This window comes from Pavona decussata, unplaced genomic scaffold (assembly GCF_977016875.1).
Source record: "Pavona decussata unplaced genomic scaffold, jaPavDecu1.1 SCAFFOLD_229, whole genome shotgun sequence".
Classification (NCBI taxonomy): Eukaryota; Metazoa; Cnidaria; class Anthozoa; order Scleractinia; family Agariciidae; genus Pavona; species Pavona decussata.
In genome coordinates, this window is record NW_028145634.1 from 441106 (window position 1) to 465312 (window position 24207).

Sequence of the window (24207 nt, forward strand, 5' to 3'; positions counted from 1 at the left end):
GACTCACTCGAAGTCTTTATCTCCCTTACTAACCCTTGGACTCAACCCTCTCGCGCATCTTTTATTTTAACCAGGAGTTATCTCTCCTTTGTTCACTTATTGCATTCCATCATTTCTAAGCAAGCTGTGTGATCTCCAATATAACAATAGCGAGAAGCGTGGAGGAGAACACGTTTCTTTTTCTTTTTTTCTTTTGTTTTTTTTTCTTTTTTTTTTTTTCCCTCTTTTTTTTCGACTCAGTTTAGCTTGCAGAGCAAAATATCAAGAAAGAATGTATTTGTGCCCTGGGGGATTAGTCAAGTCATAATTTCCACCAAATATCTTATTCAAAGGAAATTTAAAAGGTTATTACAAAGTGCGACAATTTGTTATTACAAAGTGCGACAAACTGTTATTACAAAGTATGACAGCTATTTTATTACAAAGTGCGACAAGTGTTATTACAAAGCGCGACAGGTATTACAAAGTGCGATGATTATTACAAAGTGCGACAGAACAATGCCGAACCGTGTCAATGTAACCAACATTATCTCCAAAAAAACGGGGGTTAACACAGACCACAGCGTCATTATTTTCCAGTTTAACGCTTAACTGAGCCCCACCAAAAACCCTTAGATTTGTCTACGATTGTGCAAAAGGCGACTTTGAGGGCCTGCTTACGGCTCTGTCAGCAATTAACCTCTTCGATCATAGCCAATGACGATATAAATACTAACTGGCATCAATGGAAAACACTTTTCTTGTAGCGGTCTCTGCATGACTATATACAGACCAAGAGGCTCAAAGGACGTAAAATTTTCGCGGCAGTAAAAATCCACCTTAAGAAATGACCTAAAACTACATTGTATAAAGTTCAGGTGCTGTCAATTATCAATGAAGCAATAGAATTGACAAGAAAGTAAACCCCAAGAGATTTCAAAACTTGGAGACTCCTAGTTTTAAGAAAGTAGCAAGCAGTATTACGATGGTTGTCTTTTTTAAAACTTTACTGACTCCGTGACCTTGGTTCTGTGCAGCCGGTCTAGTTGATTCGCTATCTCGGGATATTCAAATCTGTCTACCTCCTATGTGATGCCGGAATAGTGTCCGGAACTTCGAAAGCACTATGTTTTTGTGAGATTGCGATTACGAAACTAAGCATACCAGCAATCATTTTGAACTTTTTTTGGTTTTCTACAGGGAAAATCCCTTAAATTTATAAACATGCTCCACCTACAAAACAAAGCAGACATCAAACTTTTGACTCGGACAGATCAGCCATCTTAATTCTTCGGCTATAATGAAATATCTTTTGAGTAAATAGCGAGAAAAACGTTTTTTCTTCGTAGCACTCAATTGCAAATAAAAAGGTGCATAAAATTGAAAATGAAATTTCTGCAGTGCTTAAAGATCGCATACAAAAGAGTGAAACGTTTTGTGGACGATCTCTTCACCATTCAATTAGGCATGTTGCCATTGTTTTGAGTTAATTCGTCTTTGTAGCGACACGGTCCAGCGTAGGTTTCTCCTGTGTCTTTAGCAAATTGTTTCCAAGAAAGATGAATCTGAAACGAGCCTTCCGCGGGAGCGCGGGAAATGACAAACCAGTGCCTTTACCAAGGACCAGTGCCCCAGTACTACCCGTTGAAGTAGTTCCCATGCCCCTGCACGGGCCGAGTTTTTTGCTTGAGCACCAAAACAGACTCTATGTTCAGACAAGCCCCATGCCCGAAAATAATACTCGCAGTCTAAAGCCAGCGACACACCTGGCGATTTTATACGCCAATCGCCGCGATAGGTGAAAATGTATCGCCGTACTTAAGATTCGTGTTCACTGAAAGTTGCACTTTTAACTTAACCATTATCCAGACAATCATCAAGTAGCCAGCCCGCGTTCTCTCATGAAAGTTGGTCGGCCTGCAAAAAAACCGACTAGAAAAGATACAAATGGTTTCTGTGGTGGGCCTTCCGATATTTTTCCTCCGCGACTAAATTGGAAGACAGCATACATGCATAAATAATTCGTTGATTATCATGTTGATCCAGACAGTTGGTCACCACTCAGCCGGACTGCACCAACCAGCTGGCATGCATCGATGATTTCTGTCGACTGGCATCCATTAACTTCCTGCCGTTTTATTTATACATTTTTATTACCATACAACGTACATGTTTTTCTTATTCCTATTTAACATTTTAACGCTTATTGCCAACAGGCTCTAAGTCTTAATATTCAATTTTGTTACTCAGCTAGATTAACTCTTTAGTTATTCTGAGTAACTTTCACCAGTTTCACTGGTAAAGGCTGGTGGGTAAAAGTAGCTGTTTTCACTATTTGAAACAATTATGTGGAAATATCAATCATATTTCAGTATAAGGAACATTTGTGTTTGTCAACCAACCGTAATATATGGCCTTGCATGAAATTTTAAGTGTTGTGAGAAGATACCAAACCTGTTAAAATTGTACAGATTTTCACTACAAAAATTCAATTTTGGCCTAATAATGGGCCCTGCCCTGGAAACTGAGGAAGAAAGCGTTTAGAGCCTTTACGTAAAGCGTTTTTAAAGTAATTGTGCAAAGAGTAATTTACATGCAAGATTTGAAGCAAATCAATTTTGTGACAAATTTGAGCTATGAGGAACTTAGGGATACATCCACTATATTAATGTTTGCGACAAAGAAAATTGCCTTTAAATTTTTATTTCTGTTTATGATTCAAATCAAGCGAAAACCGTTCATCAACAAGGGGCAAGCTGGCGAACAGGCTAGGCTGTCTAAAACCCTATTTTTTACAGGGCCTCGGGTCCGTATCGTTTCCACTTGATAGATTTGTTTGACAACGTTTTTACATCTTTCTTTCAATTTTAAAGGGGCACTTTCACGGAGGTTTTGCTGTATGTTGGCCAAAGCTGCTCAAATATTTGACTAAGAATCTCTTTTCTAACATGAAATTGCTCTCACAACATGGGGAAGAAAATATGAAATGACTTCACCGAGAAATACTCAGAAGAAACTTGAAAAAAAGGGCCAATTTTTTCAAATTGCAATCCATTTCCATCCTAGCCATCGGCAGATATGGATGAATGATAATAGTTTCTGTGCACTAGTAAGGTTATTGTTAACAAAACCGAACTATTATTAGAACATTTACAACCATACAAATATGGTTTTTGGAAGGTGACACTAAAAATAAGTGACACTGCCCTTTTAATTAGTATGGTAAAAGTTAAGTTACAGATGACTGTTTTAACTCACCAATCACACGCAAGATTCGTGCGAGGCTATCAATTTCCACGTTCGTGCTACCGACTTTGATCACGACATTCTTTGGAATTTATTTGACGATTAGAAAGAAGCCACCACGAAGTTGACAGTCACAGTTTGTTAAAAACAATATACAGTTTCATTTAAAATTGTTTGACCTTAGCGCAGACAAAACAGTTCGTCCGATGTGGAAACGGGAACACAAGAAGCACCTAAAAAGACCTTCTCTTGCGCATCTACAATAGATTACATAGCTCGACAGGCTCTCAAGGTAAGCGGATGATCTCACTTAACAGTAATATTTGAATTTTTTTAAAAAATGCAAAAGTTATGAAAACAAATTTCCTTTTCAAAAATCAATGTGGGATTTTAGATTGACTACTTCACCGTTTTCAGCGACAGAATCAAAGATGGCGGTTATGAAAGCGTTCCTTCTCCTTCTCATCTTGTTCCCAGTGACTGTGACAAAACAGCCTACAGGGACTGAAGGTAAAATATTGAAACTGAATATTTAGGTGCTATAAGCTCAGTGTAATGAGTTCATTGTTCAAGAAATAAAAAAGTCAAGCCAATAAATATAATTGTTTTAAGACGTAGCGGGTAGAAAAATATCGCATGGTGCGTAGGTTTAATCATTAAACAGATTCCGAGATATACAGTAAATGAATATGAATATAATATATATATTTAGCCAAGCCTAAAAGCGGAGCTCCAATTTTTTTTTCATAGCATATAGAAATCTGCTTAGCGTATGAACGTAATAACGTTACTACTTCCTCATTCTTTCTGCAGTTATATATATTTTTAGTGCATATGCAGCAAAAACTGTCCATCAACAATAACAACAACAATGTAATACAGAGGGCAAAATTACATACTCCTGATAGGTCGAGCGGCGAAAATACTCGCTCCAAATTGGCTGAGCACGCCAGTTCTATATTTCGTTGGTTTCTTCATTTTGTGTCCAAAAATAACGAGTTCTTTCAAGTTCTTTGGAGTTCGACTGTTTAAGCCGAGTTATTTGTACCACAAATACATGGAAATCAAGTGCTGCAGCTAGAAAGAAAATTCCTAAACGTTAAGTTTTCGTGTCTTACAAGAAACAGCAAAATATCATTTGCGTCAAAGCTAAAAACTTGGATCGGATTGACATTTGTTTAGCTGAGAAACTGAAATCAGTCATGGCGAACAAGTGCTTCCACCTCGCTACTTCTTCTTACAACGAATGATAACCGAGCATAACAGCGTGCTTTTGATGGGAAGAAGGAGCAGGTCAAATTCAGTGGAAGAAATTACCCCGTAAGCTCCTTCTTTAGATCCACCGTTTGCTATTTTTATCGATCTATTTTCGCGGATTTTCAATCGGTAGGAAGCTTCATAGCGCAGGTGAACAATAAATTGATGCCTGACATTAAGTTTTATCGTTGTTAGTTTACTCCTGAATTAAACCGTTATATTCTCTCTTCATTGCATGTGTAAAATTTACAACTCAGTCAATATTGCTCCTACTGAAATCCAAATAAACGCCAAAAAAAGGAGAACACGGGGAAATCACTCTTGGTTGCTTGGCACAGATCTTAAGTGTGTTTGAAACTGAATGAGAACCGTGCGGTGCGAACGAAACTGCCGCGATACAGAATGTTCAAAAATTGGTTTCCCTACGAATATTTATCCTATCGAAGCGATTGAAGTATATTTGTAAGCTTGAAACACGTAAAATAAAGAAAAAAACATTGATTGTTGATCAGAAATGCATTAGACTAGTAAACAGCGAGCAAGTTGCCTAAATTGGTAGGAGTTGCGTTCAAGTTAACAGAGAAAGAAAAATTCACCGTCGTTTGCTCATGTTCTCATGTTTTGCGGAGGACGGCAAAGAAATGTATCAAAATTTAATTGCGGAGTGATTGTTTTTGTTCAAATGTTGTTGCTACCGTCGTCGTTGCCTAACAGGAAACCCAGACTTATTTGGCGCGCGGATAGAAATGTTTGAAAAATCATAACTCAGTCAATATCACTCCTACTAAAATAATCCTGGACCTTATAAAAATTTTAACACTTTAACGCTTGGTTGTAGAGCGAAATATCAGAGCGTTTTTAAAAAAAACTTGTGCGTGTTTATACAGTCCAAGCGCATGAAGGCAGAGCGGCGCAAATGCATTGCATGTACACGGCTCAAAAACAAAATGTTCAAAAAATAATTTCTCTGCGAATATTGGTGGTATCACGGGTAAAATGTGTAAAGCTTGAAGCACATAACATAAAGAAAAAATATCGATTGTTGCCTGGAAGAAAGCATTTTCGTTTACAAATGATTTGTAAACGACCGTCGAATTACACGTCATGATAATATTTTTGGTGTACTGAGCAACTGAGCGACCCGGGGAAAATGTTTGGAAATTCAAAACTGTGTCAATTCTGCTCCTGTAGCAATAATCCTAGTCTCTATATAAACGTTAACGAATGGAAAATATTGAAAAAAAAATAGTGTTTGGTGTTTGCTAGAATTATTTTAGAGCTTTTAAACTTGCGTGCGAACACATGAGAGCCGTGTGGTGCCATGAAAACAACACGACCACGAAAAAATATTTTTCAAAACTGATTTATAATTTCTACACAAATATCGATGGTGTCGAGAATTTACAGTGCGTCGCACTGTAATTGACGATTGAAGCATCTGTCAGTAAAGCCTTACATAAAGAAAAATTATCGATTGTTGTCTGGAAGAAAGCATTTTCGTTTACAAATGACCTGTAAACGGCCGTCGAATCACGTAAACATGAGAGCAAGGTAGCTCCCGGGGGAAAATGTTTGAAAATTTAAAACTGTGTCAATTCTGCTCCTATAGTAACAGTTGTAGTATCTAAATAAACTTTAACAAATGGAGAAAACGGGAAAATAGTCTTTGGCTTTTGGTACAATTATTTCAGAGCTTTTAAACTTGTGTGTGTTTACAAACGCACGAGAGCCGTGCGGAGCGAATGAAAAAAAAAACGGTCATGAAACAAAATGTTCAAAAATTAATTTCTGTACGAATATCAAAGGTATCGAGAATTTAACAACGACTAAAGTATCTGTGCATGTAAAGCTTGAAACACGTAGCACAATAAATTATCGATTTTTGCCTAGAAGAAATTATTTTAATTTACAAATGATCTGTTTATAAAAGGCCATCGGAATTACGTAAACATGGTATTTTTTGCGAGAGCAAGTTATTAAAATAGCTCTCGGGGAAAAATGTTTGGAAATTCAAAACTGTGCCCATTCTGCTCCTAATTATTAATAATTCTAGTCTCTAAATAAACGTTAACAAAAGGAGAATACAGAAAAATACTCTTTGGTGTTTGGTAGAATTATTTAAGAACTTTGAAACTTGTGTGTGTTTAGTCCGTCAATCACATGAGATAAGTACGTAAATTACGATCATCCGGGTGAGTGAAGTCCTGAGAAGGACTGTTTGTGGTGACTTTGACTGACGTTTAGACAACCTGAGCGGAAGTGAGAGCCGTGCGGTGCAAATGAAAAACACGGCCACGAAATATATTTTTCAAAATTAAACTTCTCCTTGAATATTAGCAATATCAAAAGCGATTAAAGTAGGGCTACTCTGGGACCTTAAGTCGCCGTAACTTTGGGCGACTTAGGGCGATTTAAGGCGACTTAAGCAAAATACACTGTAAAATTGAAGCGATTTTAAGTGACTTAAGGCGATTTAAGGCGACTTGAGGCGATTTTGGGCGACTTAAGGAGAATTTTACACAAGGTGCAGTGAGTAAGCTAGACTGTTGCCCATGTATAGTTAGGCCTATTAATATACCACAGTGGACATATACAATTAATTTGCCTTGTTTAGGTCCCACATGGATATGGAACCCTTAACCTTAAAGGCAAACAGGATGTTCTGTGATGGTCCTGTGAATGATTTATTGTAATCCACCAATCAGGGAACCAAGCCTTAAAATGCATATAGCTGTTAAGATTACTGAGAAATTACCCAGGCTTCATCATCACAAAGATTTCAAGCGGTGTGCGACAAATGCAGACTGCAGACTTGCAGACTTGCAGACCTGCAGACCTGCAGACTTGCAGACTCAACATACTGGCCTTTCCCAATTCATTTTAAAAATAATATTGTGTAACCTCCGCCATTCCATATCATGCGCTGTCCGCTTGGTATGCTTTGATACTTGGCTACTTCCACGATTGTCCTTCAGGAATAAAATTCGTACGTGCGCCAGTTTTGAGAAAATGTTGTCAAACTATATAGCAAACAGCATAATAAGGGCTAGGTTCTGACGAAAATACAATTTTAGTGATTTTTTTATTTTCTAAAATATCAGGATCGGGTAAACTCTCCGACTAACGTGGCCTGTTGCATTGAAATTATCGGGTATCGAACGCCTGGCAAGAACGAATTAGCTGCACAGCGTTTTTCAAAAGACATTAATAAGGCTTTTCCGATATTTTGATTGGTTATCGAGATATCCGAGTTTAAAGTTAGGATAGCAAAAAAATTATGTAGACGTGTTGCTCAGGTGGTCGCCATGCCAAAGTTAGTTTGAATTTAAAAATTCCTGCGCGAGGTTTTAGCTCTTAAAATTTCGTAAACAACACATGCCTCCACAGGGGATTATATCACTCGATCTTGCTACTGCCGCGAGCTAGTGAATCAGCAACACTCCATGGAATCAACCAAGTAGCCTTAAAGCCTACTAAGCGGACAACGCATGATGTGGAATGGCGGACGTTACACAATATTACTTTTTAAATGAATTGGGAAAGGCCGGTATGTTGAGGTCGTTGAGTCCATCAAGTCTGCAAGTCTGCAAGTCTGCAGGTCTGCAAGTCTGCAGTCTGCATTTGTCGCACACCGGATTTCAAGTCCTTAGTACAGACACCCCAGTTCAGGCCCAGAAAGGCCTTCAATATGACCTTAACTAACACGCATAGACTTGAACAAAATGTGTCCAAGAAAGGAAATAAAATATTGCCTGGATTGTTATGATGCAAGCATTATGTATCAGGAAACTCCATGGGTGATCATCCCCGAAAAATTTGACATGATGCACATTATGCCCACAAGTGATCACATCTGGAATTTTTTGATACATAATTCATCTATTAAACAAGAGTATTGATCGGTAATAAATACGTAAAGAGTATCAAAAATCACTCAATCACAATGATATATTTAATACACATTAAGCTTAGCAAGCTTATATCAAATAATTTGATCAACTACAGCATTTTGTTACATTCACTATTAATTGATACGCCTCCTTCTGTAGCGTTTTACCTGTTTAAAAGAAAATATATACCGTTCAACTGATGACAATATAACAGAACAAGAATACGCATAACAAATTCACAAAAATGTACACAAACCTTGAAAGCATGCATTGGTGCCGCCATTTTGAAGACGATCGTCCCGGCATGCATTTCTTCATCTCTATTTGTTCCCAGTGCCCACATTTGTCTCAAATGCATGCAACTTGTGAATTGCTGGATTTATTTTAAGAGGTTTTGGAATTATTTCCAGTCGCAGTGGAAAAGATGTCCGTAGAATTGCATTTCTACTTAGTGGTCAATTACAGGAAACATTTTGGCAATGAAGATTTGCGGCAAGAAACTGAATTCAATGTATGTTTGAACTTTAGCTAGTCTGAACGCCTGGCACATTTCAGCTTCTTCGTTTGTTTACAAATGCTAAGTCAAATGGTTGTTGTGAAATAGACACTCATCGCGAATGGATTTGGCACGTCAATATCCAGAAGTTATCCTTTCTTGCATTTATGTACTGTTCGGTGGCACCTGATAAGTTTTCCAATCGGTAAGTGACTGATAGTGGATAATTTTAACCTTCATACAGTGTGCACTTAAGGTTATAAAGTTTATCAATTCTTGATAAGAGACATTGACTCTTGATTTTTATTTAAGACCTAGTTAGAAAAAATTATTATCTTTTTATCAGAAAAGAAAAGCTCATTTTATTTATTTGTGTTATCCAAAATATTCCAATAAAAAGTTCATGCAGGAAGAGGTTTCCACATTTCTGTTCATGTTTTCCTTTCCATGCCTCCGTAATTGCACATGACTTAAGCCTCAGCACAGTTTGAATCCATTGCTTGATTCATACCTGCTTTAAAACACATGTGTTAATACCGTATAAGTATTTATTCGATTAACCACCCTGGGCACTTAATTTTGGGACCATGAGGGTCTCCCAACATTTTCAGCAAGCCAGGGCATTTTTAGAGAATAACAAGACAAGGGATAAAGGGGGCTGACAAGTTTATTTCGCTTGAACAAGGCACAAAAAGTGCAAAATCTAACATAAACAATATAAAAGTTCTTTGAGTATCATATCTAAAACCAATTTTGGAACACAACTGACACTGATCTTACTTCATGCTGGGCTAGTACAGAAATGTATTTTGTTGGGAGGGGGTGGGGTGGGCTCTTATTTGAGGGCAGGCTCTCATTCACTTTTTGGGCTTTCGGGTTTGGCGCTTAATGCCTTATTTGAAGTGGGTGCTTATTCGTAGGTGGGAAGTTTATCGCATAAATATGGCAAACTGCCAAGAAGGCTTCTTGGTGTGCAAGAGTATTGGAGCCATGCCAGTGAAAGAATATTCTTGTACCATTAATTTAGGGTTTCTGTTAAAATGTGTTACAACCAGGTCTGTTACTTTTAGAAAGGGTCCTCCAACCCCAGCTTTTAAGTTCTCACATTTGTATGGGGGGATGGTTGATGGAATTATATATAATATTATGACCATCAGTTGAGTCACTGACAGAGATCAGTAACCCAATGAACACACTATTATGGACAACAAATTCATATTTGTTTTTATTCTTGGTTTTCACATGACGTCATAAAAAACTGAAATTCATAACTAAACACAATTTTGGGTTTTTATCTTCATCACATATAAGAAAATCTAAATTTCCATCGGCTTGCTTGTTTTCAGCAGGATAGCGTTCTTTGTTTTGAATTAATAGAGCAGTTTGAATTTTAGATTTTTGCGCAGTGCGTGACAGAAGGATTGTTGCTCTAAACATGTCACGTACATGAAAACATCGATTCGCCTCCTGTTTTTTTCAGGTCTGATCAGCTAACATGTAATAGAAGCGTTAATGTCAATGTGTGAAAGTTCAGCAGAGCGAAGAAAGGCTTTGAAATAGGCAAGGTAAACTCCAGATGTTTTTGCTGGTTTCCGGCCGCCATGTTGGTGCCCATCAGACGGGGCACCAACATGGCGTCCCATACTAAACTCTGTAATTTTCCGTGGTACATTTTCTCGAATAACTCGATTAGGAGACATCGCACAGCCCTGTGGCTTTCACACGTTGTTTATGTATCACTCTTCTACAACATATCAATTTCTTGACTTTATCTATTGAATGGTTGAGGATTTTATTTTTTCACTTGCGTGACGATGTGTGAGGTGAAAACCACCTATTGAAATGGGGAAGTTTATCCTCTGGGGGAAATTTGACCTTTTTCTAACCTGAGTGATTTATAAAAGATTGGCAGGGGCTGGGGTTGGGGGGGAGGGGGGGCTCCCATATAAAAGTGAAAGGGATAAACTCAAAAAGTTTGAAAAGAAGCCCTGAAAGGTATCAGAATTCTGTTTTGTGGGCATGATCTGAACAATTTTTTCTATCATTTTATTTAAGAGGTACCAAATCAGCTGATTGACATTTGCTGCCTGTCATATTTTTTGGCTCATTACCCTAAAAGCTACCACAATGTATCTGATGGAAGTAATTTTAGCTCTTAACACCCCAAGGGGTATCAAACCACAAAATATTAACCCAGAAAAGGTATGGCAATCACCCCTGTCAATTTAATATGAGATTCCCCCTCCCCCTGCCGGAGGTATTTAAGGCGACTTAAGGCAACTTTAGGCGACTTTAAGCGACTTAAGGCGACTTAAGGTCCCAGAGTTGGCCTTAAAGTGTCTACGTAAAGCTATTTTAGAGTTCTGAAAGTTGCCATAACTGATCACAAACGGGTGATATAGACAAATGTGAAGCTTCTTTAAACTTACTTTTCCGGCCGGCCTGCTCTAACTTGCTATCTATCGCTCGCTTTCACATTGAACTTTGCTTAATCGTCCCCGCTTTTCTGATTTCTTTTACTCTCTCTTTCTCTTCTTTCCACGTTTGTCAACATATCCAACGAAAACATATAAATTGACTTTGTATTTTGTGTTCTTTATCATTTCTGTTGTAAACGCACCTCGCCATGCAACTTCCCGCCAAACAAACACGGGCGCATTAGCATTGTGGGATTGCGTACGGTCGGTCGAACGGTCGTACCGGTGGACAAGTGACGTCATAACCAAACCAAAATTTTTCGATTTCATGGGTTACCAAATTCTCTTAAATATGGGGCTCCGCAGTGCGCCTCCGGCGCGCGGAGCTCCGCTATGAAACATATATTTTGAACTGCGCATAATAGATTAAATAGAAGGAAGATCCTCGAAGTTAGTGCACAACTTTTAAAAGCAGTCGCGAACTGAGAAAGCCTGAAAAAAAGTCAGGCTTGAACGGGATTCGAACCCAGCGAAAAAACGATGATATGGAACTGTTATGGCCTGCTTAGGGAGCGAACAAAAATAACCATAACCAGTTATTACATTTTACTCGCAATATCGATTGCCACCCATTTTGTGTTCTTGACTGCTCTAAAGCCTTTAATAAGTCACAATTTTGATATCATTCGATGCCTAAACCAGCACAAAAGCTGTGTACAAATCCTCATATTTAGCAACTACGTGATCTGTTCGTGAGTCTGGGTACCCTGTGGTTCAATAAGACCCTTTTGGGGGCTGAAAGAAAATTTTCAAGTTGACACGCTGTAGTCACTCAATGAAGTGCTAATCCTATAGATGGTGACATGAACACTGGACACTCCAATGAAAACATAGATAATGTATGAGATAAGAGGTGGTTGAACTTATTCTCTTTTTGCTGCTACGGACAATAGATTGCCTGACTGGAAACTTGCTTGTTATTATTCATACGTTAAAATTACACTGTTCACATCAAGGAAAACATTGTGCGCCCCCGACCCTATCATTTTTCCAGAGTCCCCCCAACACATGTTCCTAAAGTTTTAGGCCCTCCCTCAATATCTTCATGCCCCCCCCCCCCCCCACCATATTAAATGATTTTTCCCTTCGGCTAACCGTAGTGCTTTTTACCCTAACCGGAGTGTTATTTTGGGCTAACCTAAGCTTCCCCTCATTTAATTTCAAGTAAATGTCCAAGGGTAGTTTAAGATATGGAAACGAGTGCTGACCGTGACATGACTCATTTCTACCGCATTATCACGAATTATCACCCTGTAGTTACGAATGGCTTCAGCTATCATGATTTTGCTATGACTAAAAAGATTGGCATTTTGCAGCAGTGATCGAAGGGTGGTTACGCAAAGACGTTGACTGTTATCATTGGGATGTTTCTTACAGTTTGCTTTAAAAATTGTTTGCAGCTGCTTCCTCTGAGGAAAAGAGGGTTGTCGATGGGATCAACAAACAAAAAGATGAGATTAAGAAACAAGAAGTAGACGTTAAGAATCTAGTCGACAGAATGGCGGCAGAGATTGAACGCGTGTACAAGTGCACTGAAGAACCAGGTAGCCAATGAGACAGTACAGACATTAATTTTTAACCACAATCGAGTTGTTGGAAACACGACCAACGCCAAATTCACTCCCTCTAGGAAAAAGGTCAACTAGGATTTATTTTTCTCCTCCTGAAAAGCATTTCTCTGATATACGGTTTGACGGTAGCCAAAGCCCAACTGATGTTGGACCAGAATAATTTTTTCTGTCTTTAAAACAACTGACTTGAAAATAATTCGTTCAATTAATTACGAGATTGAATAACACTTATCCGGGTTACCTCGGCGGGCCTGCCTTGAACAACTAGATAAAAAATGAAAACTGTCAGTACTGAATGATGTGTAACGGCATATGACAGATTAAAAACTTGCTCAGGGAGAGGACATTATCTAGAACAGACGTAGATCATAGACGACACGAAATTCTTTTCGATGATGAAGGTATGATCGTACCGCTATTATTGCCAACTCCTTTTTAGCGGGGGAGGGAGGGGGCTTTTTTTCACTGAGAAGTGTCTTGCGGCTTTTTGTTTTTCCAGTCTCGGTCTAACAAAAACTGTATAAACTTGGTTAATTTATGTATTACATGTTGATAGTTACCTCATATAGGTGCATCTAGTTGAAAGTTAATGCAGACAATTTTCTTTGCAGCCCCACTTCTTGTAAGGAACAGTACGAGAAATACATTTACGTTTCTAAGCTCTTCCAGTTATGACACTAATGTTCATGATTTATTTATTAAACTTAATTAATTAGGTGGAGAAAATTACGCACTCAGCGACAAATGTATAAAGCTATAATGGTCTTTGAATCTCTAAGTTTTCTTTCACCTTAGTATCTAAGCGAGCTATTTGTCAACCGTTGTAACATAACTAAATATTCGTTGGGAGCGAATAAACATTCACTTCCATTAATCTGCACTTTCTTTCTTTCTTTCTTTCTTTTTTTCTTTTTCAGGTAGTTTGTAAATGTATGTTTAGCAAAACATTTAAAAACTTTATTCAATAGAGATGTATTTGCCATGTGAAACTTAAATATTATTGCAAAGTCTCCGCCTTAATTTGTGCCGATCCACCAAAAGTATCGACTCGGTTTTGTATCCATGGATGTAGACGTCAGAATGAAGGGAGAAAAAAATTTCCTAGCACTGGAAGCGTCAGGTCTTTTCTTTTCAATGACTTTTTAAAAGGTACAGCAAAATTTGGCCAAAACTGGAAGAGTCACAAATGACGTTAGTGAAGGTATTTTTCTACCTCGAAGGGAGGGAGGGAGGGGTGTATGTGAGAGGTACAGAATCGTCTCATCCCCTTCCCCAATTCACGCCCACAGTAACAATCAGTTCCAAGTTAAACAGAGTGGACATGTAACTTTGTTATCGTTATCAGTGCTAACATTAGCTCTAATTCAGTTCAAAAGAACCAAGAAAAATCAAAAGATTGCTGTTCCGTTTTGGCCCTCAAGAAAGTTGGCTTTCCAAATTCTGCGTAAAGGTTCAAGAATTAATTCAACGTATCCGATGAAACATTATAATAAGCACTTCTCGTTCCTCATATACCATATTCCATACTTTAAACAAATTCGATATTTTTCAAGATGCACTTCGTTGCAGAAGACCTTTGTTCTTTCTGGAAACGGGAACCAGAAACAAAGTTTCATCTCTTTTATGAGTGTCCCTACTCAATTTCATTAAGGAAAAGATTGAAATCGTATTATTTATCGCTGACAACCTTATGTTGAAGGACTAATTACAAACTTACTTTTAAACCTATTTGAGAATTAAAGATATGAGAATTATGTATTATTCATTTCAAAGTGACACAGGCATACTAGGCCATACTCGGAAAAAGGAAATCCAAGTGCTCCTATCAGGAGTCGAATTCGGATGCTCTAGAGTTGCAGGAGACTCGTGGGAGCTAAGGCCATTGAACTAGGTTCATAGGACAAACATCCTGCATACTGTTAGGATTGGAATATCAATGTTTGGCATATGCACAATGGAATAAATGTAATGTATGTAAGCCTGACGAACGAATGAGTATTATTCAAAGTGACACAGGCATACTTGGAAAAAGGAAATCGGAAAAGGAAATTTGTATCAGCTCTTCTGACGGTCAGGTTAAAGTCATTATATAATTTCGTTGTAATATTAGGAAACTGTGCTTTTCGGCTTATTACTAATGATAGATAACAGTCTTTCGATTCCTCTTTAGTCACATCGAAAACGTAACTTTAATTTGAAATCACGGTCAGTCTATGGCTGGTTTACAAGTACTTCCTTTTCGAAGACGTGGAATGGCGCAATCCTGCCCACACCAACAAGTTTGTTTTCTTTATCTTACTTCAAATCTGCATAGTTCTATGTAGTGTAACATATTACATGCAATTATAGTAAGTAATAGTTTCTGCTTGAGATTTTCAATTGTGAAAGGAAGTATAACATACAGAGTCTGGTAGTGTTATCGTGGGGAAGACAAAGAGTAAACATAAAATTGTTATTTTCCCACAACAGCTCAACAAAGAGTCAAGTGTACACGCTGATGTTTGGTTCACAAACAATTCCTGTTTACTGTCACATGGGAAACTTTGGATGTGGAGATGGAGGATGGACGCCGGTCATGAAGATTGATGGCGCAAAGGTATAATACATACATACATACATACATACATACATACATACATACATACATACATACATACATACATACATACATACATACATACATACATACATACATACATACATACATACTTAATTTGACCTCTCAGGTTAAAAAGACTGGCAGCCGTTGGCTGATGTGGACCTGTGTTACTAATTTACAATAATTACAACTAATAAAAGAGAAAAAATATTATATATAAAAGACCAAATATGTACAATGTACGAGTAAAAAAAAAGAAAAAAGATAAAAATAAAGTAAAAAAAATGAACTAGATTGAGTAAATGCGTATTAGTATCAATAATAATAGAAGTGATGTGATTTATTTGTGATCAGTGAGCTCTCCTTTTCAAAGGTGAAATTGTTAATAAATTTGGAGAGTTGCTTTAGACGATTTTTAAACGTAGTGACATTATCGTGGTCTTTAACGCTGCTAAGGAGTGAGTTCCAGATCATAGTTCCTCTGTGTCGAAGAGAAAGTCTGCCTATTTCCTTTTTGGGTCTGTCCAGTACCAGTTGTTTAGATCGTCGAGAGTCATACTTTGCCGCTTTCACAGAAAACAGTTCAGTTATTTGTGTTGGGCCAGCTTGATAAAAAGCTTGGTGGAAGTGTTTTAGTACAGCTTTTTTATACATGTATGATAGTGGAAGCCAATTGGCTTTTTGAAGGATATAGGTGTTATCTCGGTCACGTGGTAGGTCATGAATAAGCCTGGCTGCTTTTGTGTGGATTTCCTCTAGTTTATTGAAAAGCGGTGCGGTACATCCACCCCATACTGGGATGCAATAGGTAACTCCTGGTACAACTGTTTTGAAATAGATTTCCTCGAGTACTTTGGGGGGAAGGCGTGGCATTCTCCTCAAAGCTCCAAGCTTTTTCCTGTAACTCTTACATAATCCATCGATGAGAGGTGACCAGGACAATTTATTGTCAATTTCCACTCCTAAGCAGCAGGTGGAGTTTACAAAATCAATACTGTTTTCTTCGTATCGGAGTTCTTGAAGGGGGCCGATTAGAGTTTTTGTGGACAGGAGCATAGCTTCACTTTTGCCATTAGTTTTAACTTCGTCACTCTTCCGTTTTTAGGTTTGGCCTTTTTGTTGTTACTTATGGTTTTTTGATTCGGTAAAATGTTTTTTTTTTCTGTTTTCAGCGCACCTTCCATTACGATTCTATCCTTTGGAGAAACAAAAGTACCTACAATCATGCAGGAGGGCAGACTGGGTTTGACCTAACGCAAACGAAGATGCCATCCTACTGGAGCACGTCTTTCTCCAAGATCTGTCTTGGGATGCGGATGGTCCATTATCAGATCAACTTTGTTGTTATTAACAAGCGGGCCAGCTCCCTGTACTCACTGATCGCTGACGGGCAATACCGCGCCACCTCACTGGGCCGTGACACTTGGAAGAGCCTCCTTGGGTCTGCAGCCTCCTTGCAGCGCAACTGTAACAAGGATGGGTTTAACACTTTGAGTTTTTCGGGTGGGAGGGCCTTTTCCAAAGCAAGGATCGGTATCCTGGGTAACCAAGAAACAACTTGCCTGACCTGCGACTCCAGAATCGGGTTTGGTACTGGAGGATATCCTGATGACTCCAACACGTGTGGAAACGAGGCTACCCATTTTCCGGATAATGGTTACAGGTCCATCAAGGCCATGGGATACATCTTGGTGCAGTGAGTACTAAAACTGGCCACAGATGTCAAGTTCACAGCGACAGTGATCTTCAGAACACAATACAGAAACTCTTAATTATTTTAATTCAAACTGGATTAGCCCAAGAGGTAAAATGGCCTTATCACGATCTCTTGATTGAGCGTAATGGTCTTGTAAAACGGAAGTAAAATAAACAACTGCATACAAGGTTAAAAATGTTTCATCCCTTTAATGATTTCTTTGTACATGTAGTCCTTATTATTAGTCCATAAGTTAAAGGGACCACCTACAATCAAGAACGAAAGGGTTAGGACAAATTCAAATTTTTTGGTACGCACGCGACAGAAAAATAGCCCTTCTCCGACTCTCACCCCATTACAATGTTGAGCCCGCGTAGGAAAAATGCTTTGTGGACTGCAACATTAGGTGCGCTTACACTAGCCATTTTACTCTTGGGTAAATGGCTGTCGCCCACTGGGAAGCAACGTTTTGTGTGTAACAGATTTTACCAGTGAAATTTTACCAGTCAAACAGGGTTAAGGTTTACCGTTCCCCCTGGGCAATTTATCAGCGTGTAACCGCAAGCATGAAATCGATCGAAACCCAGACTGAACCCAACCCAAGCTATTTTCCCAAGGGGAGCTTTGGGGAAGAGGTCTAATGTAACCGCACCTATAGAGTATGTGCACGACGGCCATGTTGGAGGACCAAAACAATACAATGATTTTCCTTTGGGAAATATATTCTATTTTTATGCAAATATTTCCTATTGTTTTAGTCCTCCAACATGGCCGTCGCGGACACACTCTATTGTATGGCGGTACGGTGTAGTGTAAACAGATAACTTGGCTTATTTACTAAGGTCACTCTAAATTCACAGTAAAGAACATACTTTGTAAGATTTGTGCCAAACCCTTTTGTCCTTGATTGTAGGATTTAAATCAGAGCCCTGTAAAGAGTTAAACAATTCCACTGAAGCCCAAACTAGGGGAAAATTCCCAAAAATAATAAAACAATGGTGACATTATATTATTTCATCCACAGACTCAAACATTAGAATCACAGAATAATAATGATCAATAACTTGCAATACCTAGCAATGCTCACATCACCACAGTACAGAGGCTAATCCTTGACAAATTTCATTTGAATACTCAAAACTGAATATTTCATCCAAAGATCGCTAGATTAGAACGCCACAACCATCTGCCACAAAATGATAAAAAAAGACCATAGGATAATAATCTAAAAAAAAGAGCAAGGCCGATTTTACTGTCAGGGAAGTATATTTTCCAATATTTCGAAAGGCACGGCCTTTCTTCTTCAGGGTATGTTTGAGACTGACCGTGTGGCAAGATACGTTACAATTTTAAACAGCTACAATAGATACCTGAAAAAGGCTAAAGTTACATAAACAAAAACGTTACAATTTGAAATTTGAAAATACAACTGGTAAATAGGTATAAGTAAATTAGCCAACGTTACAACGTGAAGACGAAAAAAAATACGTGACAATGAGTTAATTACATAACTTAGGAAGATGAAAGACGGGAAAAATGTTCATGTCTCATCTCTCCTATTAAGACCTAAGGGTTCAATAGTTTGACCTCTGTCGATAAGGTATGCCTCTCTAGTTTTGCGTGCACTGTCACGATTAGATTTGCTGAGTTCGAGAGGAATTAGTAGCATGTCAGAAGCGTTATGGTCGTTAGAAAGAAAATGTTCTGAAACTGTGGTGGGTTTGGAACTGTTTGTTTGTTTGTCGACTGGTCTACGGTGTTCGTTAAAAGACCCTTAAAACGGTCTTTAAGTCGTCGTTTTGTTTCTCCTATGTATTGTTTGTGGCAGCGGTTGCAGTGTACCATGTAAATAACGTTTTTAGAGTTATAGTCTATATGATGAGTAATATGTCTAGTTTCGCCGGTAGAATGAAATGTGTAGCTGGTACGTCCTTCTGTTATGTAGTTGCAAGTTAAACAGTTGTCTCCACATCGAAAAGATCCATGGGGTGGGTTGTTTTGTGTGGGATTACGTAGTTTGGCGCTAAGTAGTAAATCACTCAGGTTGTTGGTCCGTCGGAAGGCAACAAGAGGTGTGGCTTTGAAAACGTTAGCGCAGCGGGGAGTTGAAGATAGGATGTTGAAGTGTTCTTAATTTGTGAATAATGGATGATACAGAAAGAGGACCTGGATTGTATGTGACAACAAGGGGTACGTATAGGTTGGTTGGTGTCGGAGGTGTCTTTCGTAGCTATAGCGTCGGAACGTGGGATTCCGTTAACGCGCCCTATTTCTTGGTTGAGGAATGACAGATTGTATCCTCGTTTGTTGAGATACGTTCTGAGTTCGTTTGTTTGGAGTTTGAAAGTTTCGTCAGAAGAACAAATACGTCAAAGTCTGAGAGATAGATAGATACTTTATTATAAACACCATTGCAGAGCTAAGCTGAATGGAATGGCTCTCTTTGTCTGTCTAGGTATCTATTGTAACTGTTTAAAATTGTAACGTATTTTGCCACAGGGTCAGTGTCAAACATACCCTGAAGAAGAAAGGCCGTGCCTTTTGAAATATTGGAAAATATACTTCCCTGACCGTGACATCAGTCTTGTTCTTTTTTTAGATTATTTGCTTTACAATTTTTTTGCTGATAAGATCCTTCAATACAGGATCCGGTACTTTTATTTTGTCGCGGTGGTCCTTGCAAACACAGTTTATCACTGGTTTTTACTGAACAAAGGATAATACTTCTCAATAGGTTTTGTTTAAGAGAGTCCTGAAGGGGGAGGGGGGTACCAATTCCATTTCCCAGCCCATTTTTTTTCCAAATCCAACTTCCCAGTGTTCAAATCCCATTCCCGTCCACAAAATTACGGCTTCTAAATACGACCCAGCAGTAAATTTAATTCACCAAGAAAATTCATTCCAGTTCTATGGAAAGCATTGCCTACAAACCCATGGTACAGGCATGGGTACAAAAATAACAGTCGCCTTTGCCAATATCTTCATGGCTAAGGTTGAAATGGAGATTTTAAACCAAAGTGCATGAAGACCGCTCATTTGAAAACGATACATATAGATGACATATTTTCCCTCTGGACCTTAAACAGAGAGGAGATAGTGCATTTCTTTGAGCAAGCAAATAAACACCGCCCCACAAATAAATTTACGGCAGAAATTTCAGAAACATTTATAAAGGCGAATGATTCAGAAGCAATTCAGTTCTTGATGTGCGAACGCACCTCAAATCTAGTCAGTGAAACATTTCAATATACGCACTTCTCTTCGTGCCATCCACCAGGGATTAAATTAAATTACGCCTACGGGAAAGAGGTTATCCCGAGAACCTTGTTCAAAAGACCCTGTAAGAGGTGCAATTTGAAAACAGGAAACTGGCTCTTCTTTAAAACCCAAAGGAGAACAAACGAATCCTGCTTTTCGTTACCCAATAACACCCAGCAGTGCCAAACTTAAAACAAATCCTCATGAAAGACTGGCATTTAATAGAGCAACAATCATTGCTCAAAGAAATCTACAAAGACCCGCCCCTCATATGTTACAAAAGAGGGCGGTCAATCAAAGATATACTCGTGAGAGCCAGATTATAAAAAAAGGCTAAAACATGCGCTAGGGAGTCGTGCAGGCCTGTCACTCTTGTACAATGTAAAACACTTCAATAGAAAAATCTGCAAATCCTCTTAGTATACTCGGTTCCTCAATGCCACACATTCTACGATTATTCTTCTCCATCTGGGTTGTTGAACAATCCAATGGTAATTCCAGTTTACAGTTCTCGGTTTGTATAACAACATTTTGAGTAGAAAAGTACTTAACTTCCACGACAACAGTGCGAGTCTTGCACGACAACTCTGCTCCCGCCGTCGCTCACGCCATGTTGTTTGTATTATAGAAATACGCATGCTCTGTAGACCTTTGGCTTTACACACACCGCTGTACACAAATATCGTTGACCGTAAATCAATCGGGGGAAAATAAAAAATGCGGACGTGGCTAAACATGCTAAAAATTGGCACGAACAAGGTGTTTGAACACTTTTTTGACCTTTCTCAATCCCAGGAAATAGGTGAGTCTAGACTGGTCATGGTTACAAAATATTTATTCCATTCACATCTTCACATTTCTGACATTTTTCCCCGATTCCCAGTGACCTAACTCCCATTTTTCCAGGGCAAGAACAAGCCAACCCCAGTTCCCTTTTCACCTCTTCAAGATCCTCTTCAAAAGACACGAAAGTTTGATTACCAACTTTGATTCTCGGGGTGAGAAGATCAATTGATACGGGACAATGCATAAGAACTGAATTTTAGGGCTAAGCATAAAGCGGACAACTAATGGAATAATTACGAGAACTAACTTCAGAGAGGACATTTGATTTAAACGATAACAGATTGTTTTAGTGTTTGCTTTTGAACATTATTCTGTTCAAATTTTTTCTTGAGTACCGACAACTGTAAAATGCTAGTACAAATTCTGGGGACAGCGTCAACGTAAAGTTTTCCAAAAGAATTGCATGGAAAGCTCTGCCTTTTCTTTAAGAGGAAGAAAATTCTATATTTTGGCAGCAACATAAGAAAAAACTATTTCTCTATAGAAAAAAAATTGAAAACATCCGAAGGGGAGGAAGCCAGCTTTGCATAATTGATTTTTGCCGAATTGGTTTTTCCAGGCGATTGGTTGGAAATCTAAACACATTATCAAGAACATAATTGCGCAATAAGTAAATAAACAAGAACATCTAATCAACATTTTTCCAATCTCCTGTGCGTTAGCCATTCAAGCAGTATGTCTAAACTTAGATTCTACTTGGCTTGTACCTTGTACTCTTTGATTTACTTCAAGTTTAACACTAGTGTTAAACATGAAATAAGCTAATTGGCCTTGTATGGAACTGGCAGACTGAACTAAAAAGAGGCTTATCAGCTCCCGGTGGTAATAGATCAGGGTCATCAACTAATATGATTGATTTACAACCAAAACGTTCATCAATTGAACCAGTAGCTTGACAATAGCGCTTTTCAATCCCAGTATAGAGTATACATTATTAATCAGGATAGAACAAGTATCTTTGACGATACTTTGAAGTCAAACAATATCTTGTCCAGGTAGATCTTTGTCTCGTTTTACACCAAAAGTAAGTTTCAATAATGAATAGATAGTGAACCCATGCTAAAGAAAGCCTAGCCATTATGGATAGTTACTCCACAAGAATGCTGAAGGAGGTTGCGAATTGTACTGAGAAGGTAGCTTGTACAACCTACAGCTGTAATTATGAGTAACAAAGGCTCCTTTGGATGAGGTTCCTCCGAATTTGTCTTGATGATTTCGTATACTTGCCTCTTGCCTTCAGGGAAAGTCCTGAGATTAATATTTTGTTCCACCGTTATCATGGATGGAGTCGGACAGCCCTTGCTATCCATAAAAGTATTTCTCTTATTTGACTATCTTTGTACTTAAATTTGTCACTTTGTCAGTCACAATAACAGTTAGAGGTTTAATTGTTGTGATTCATTCTGCACAAGAAAATGAACTTTGGGGTACTCTTCTGATGAGGCATATTCAATACGTTCGTCGTCTTAAAGATAATTCTGAACGGTGTATAATCTTTCACACCAGTCACGAACATCCTCTCTAGCAATCATGTTTCTAAAACGTTTTACCATTGAGTGATACAAATTTCGTTAGCACCTGGTTGATCGCCACAACCATTCTCTCGTGCGAGGGTTTGTAAGACACATTTAACACACATCAAGCGCAGAACATCATTTCTTTGAGACGTATGGTTCAAAGTAAGCTTTCAAAACAAGTTTTTTGTTTGTTTGTTCAAAGCGATAGTCGATTTTGCGACCAAGTTTTTGGGCTGGTTTACAAATCATATCCGTTCACGGCGTGCGATAAAAAATAAACACTAAAAACTAAAAAGACAATCTGGAGGTGCTGGGAAATGAATAAAAGTAAACAAGTGAATCTTGAGGCGCTATTAATCGAAAATAAATTTGTGAAAAGCAACTGTTAGTTTGTGGAATTTGCACATCTAGAGATCTTCAGAAACTCCAAACTCGGTGAATTTAGCTCGTCCAGTCACACAAGACTTTTTTTTTTAAATGAAAACCCTTTAACTGATAAGCACACTTTAGCTACCCTTCAAAAGCCTTTTTTTTTTTTGAAAAGTTCAGTTTTCAAGCGTGTTTTTATCCGTACTTAAAATGACTCTAAAGAGATCCCTGTATAGTAAATCAAATTATCCTTATCGACTGAACAGAGCTCCATGGCCAAGGACTCACGGCTAAGGTAACGCACAGTTCATAACTAATTTTGCTGTTAATCTATCATTCCAATCTTAAAATAGATTCTCAATAAAGAATGCAGTCGGTAATTTGGCTAGTGGTAAAAGGTGTCGGTATGTCACTTGGCCAATCGGAGAGGAAGATTCGGCCACGTGGTCGATTTTGACCAATCAGAAGTCATGATTTGACTGACTAAACGAATTCTATTTCCTTGTATGTTTCACTTTGTCACCACAGATTAATAGTCGAACGTCTTCCCTCTTATGTCATCTGATATAGACTCACGGTTCTTGCTGTACCCTGACAATTTTCTATCTATTACTTTTAGAGTGAAATCAACAATCCAAGATGGTGAACGAATTATAAGATCCACCATTTTGAAACGCCGAGATGTTTTACAGTTTCAACCAAGGAAGATCACAAAAAGAGAGGTCATACAACAGGGACTAAAGTGACTTTTGAAAGAAAATGAATTGTTAATTAAGGACCCTTACCATTATTTACAGAATCACCAAAAACAAAAAACCGTGTGAAGTGTGGGAAACCTGTAACAATTGTTCCCGGGTTTTCCTTCTTGTGTTGCACCTATCTTGTATTTTCTTTCGTGATTGAAACCTTCCAAAACACCGTCTGTATTTCAAAACTTTGGATCGCACGAGTCGTTCGCCATCTTGGATTGTTGACGTCACCAATACTTAATTAGTGGATAAATACA

General features: G+C 38.3%; 3 protein-coding genes across 3 annotated transcripts in view; 1 reads left to right on the plus strand and 2 right to left on the minus strand.

Moving 5' to 3' along the window:
• Positions 1 to 16584, minus strand: part of LOC146458735 (uncharacterized) — a 257490-nt gene extending 240906 nt beyond the window's left edge. Inside the window, exon 1 of the mRNA XM_085090342.1 lies at positions 15602 to 16584. Coding sequence (XP_084946468.1) covers positions 15831 to 16571 — 741 coding nt within the window. The 5' untranslated portion in view covers positions 16572 to 16584 and the 3' untranslated portion in view covers positions 15602 to 15830. The remainder of the gene's footprint in view (positions 1 to 15601) is intronic.
• LOC146458746 (putative skeletal organic matrix protein 5) overlaps positions 1 to 17243 on the plus strand; it is a 77246-nt gene extending 60003 nt beyond the window's left edge. Inside the window, exons 4-5 of the mRNA XM_085090336.1 lie at positions 15386 to 15512; positions 16688 to 17243. Coding sequence (XP_084946462.1) covers positions 15386 to 15512; positions 16688 to 17215 — 655 coding nt within the window. The 3' untranslated portion in view covers positions 17216 to 17243. The remainder of the gene's footprint in view (positions 1 to 15385; positions 15513 to 16687) is intronic.
• Positions 1 to 24207, minus strand: part of LOC146458736 (uncharacterized) — a 256692-nt gene that overhangs the window by 212936 nt on the left and 19549 nt on the right. The gene's annotated exons all lie outside the window — the stretch shown is intronic.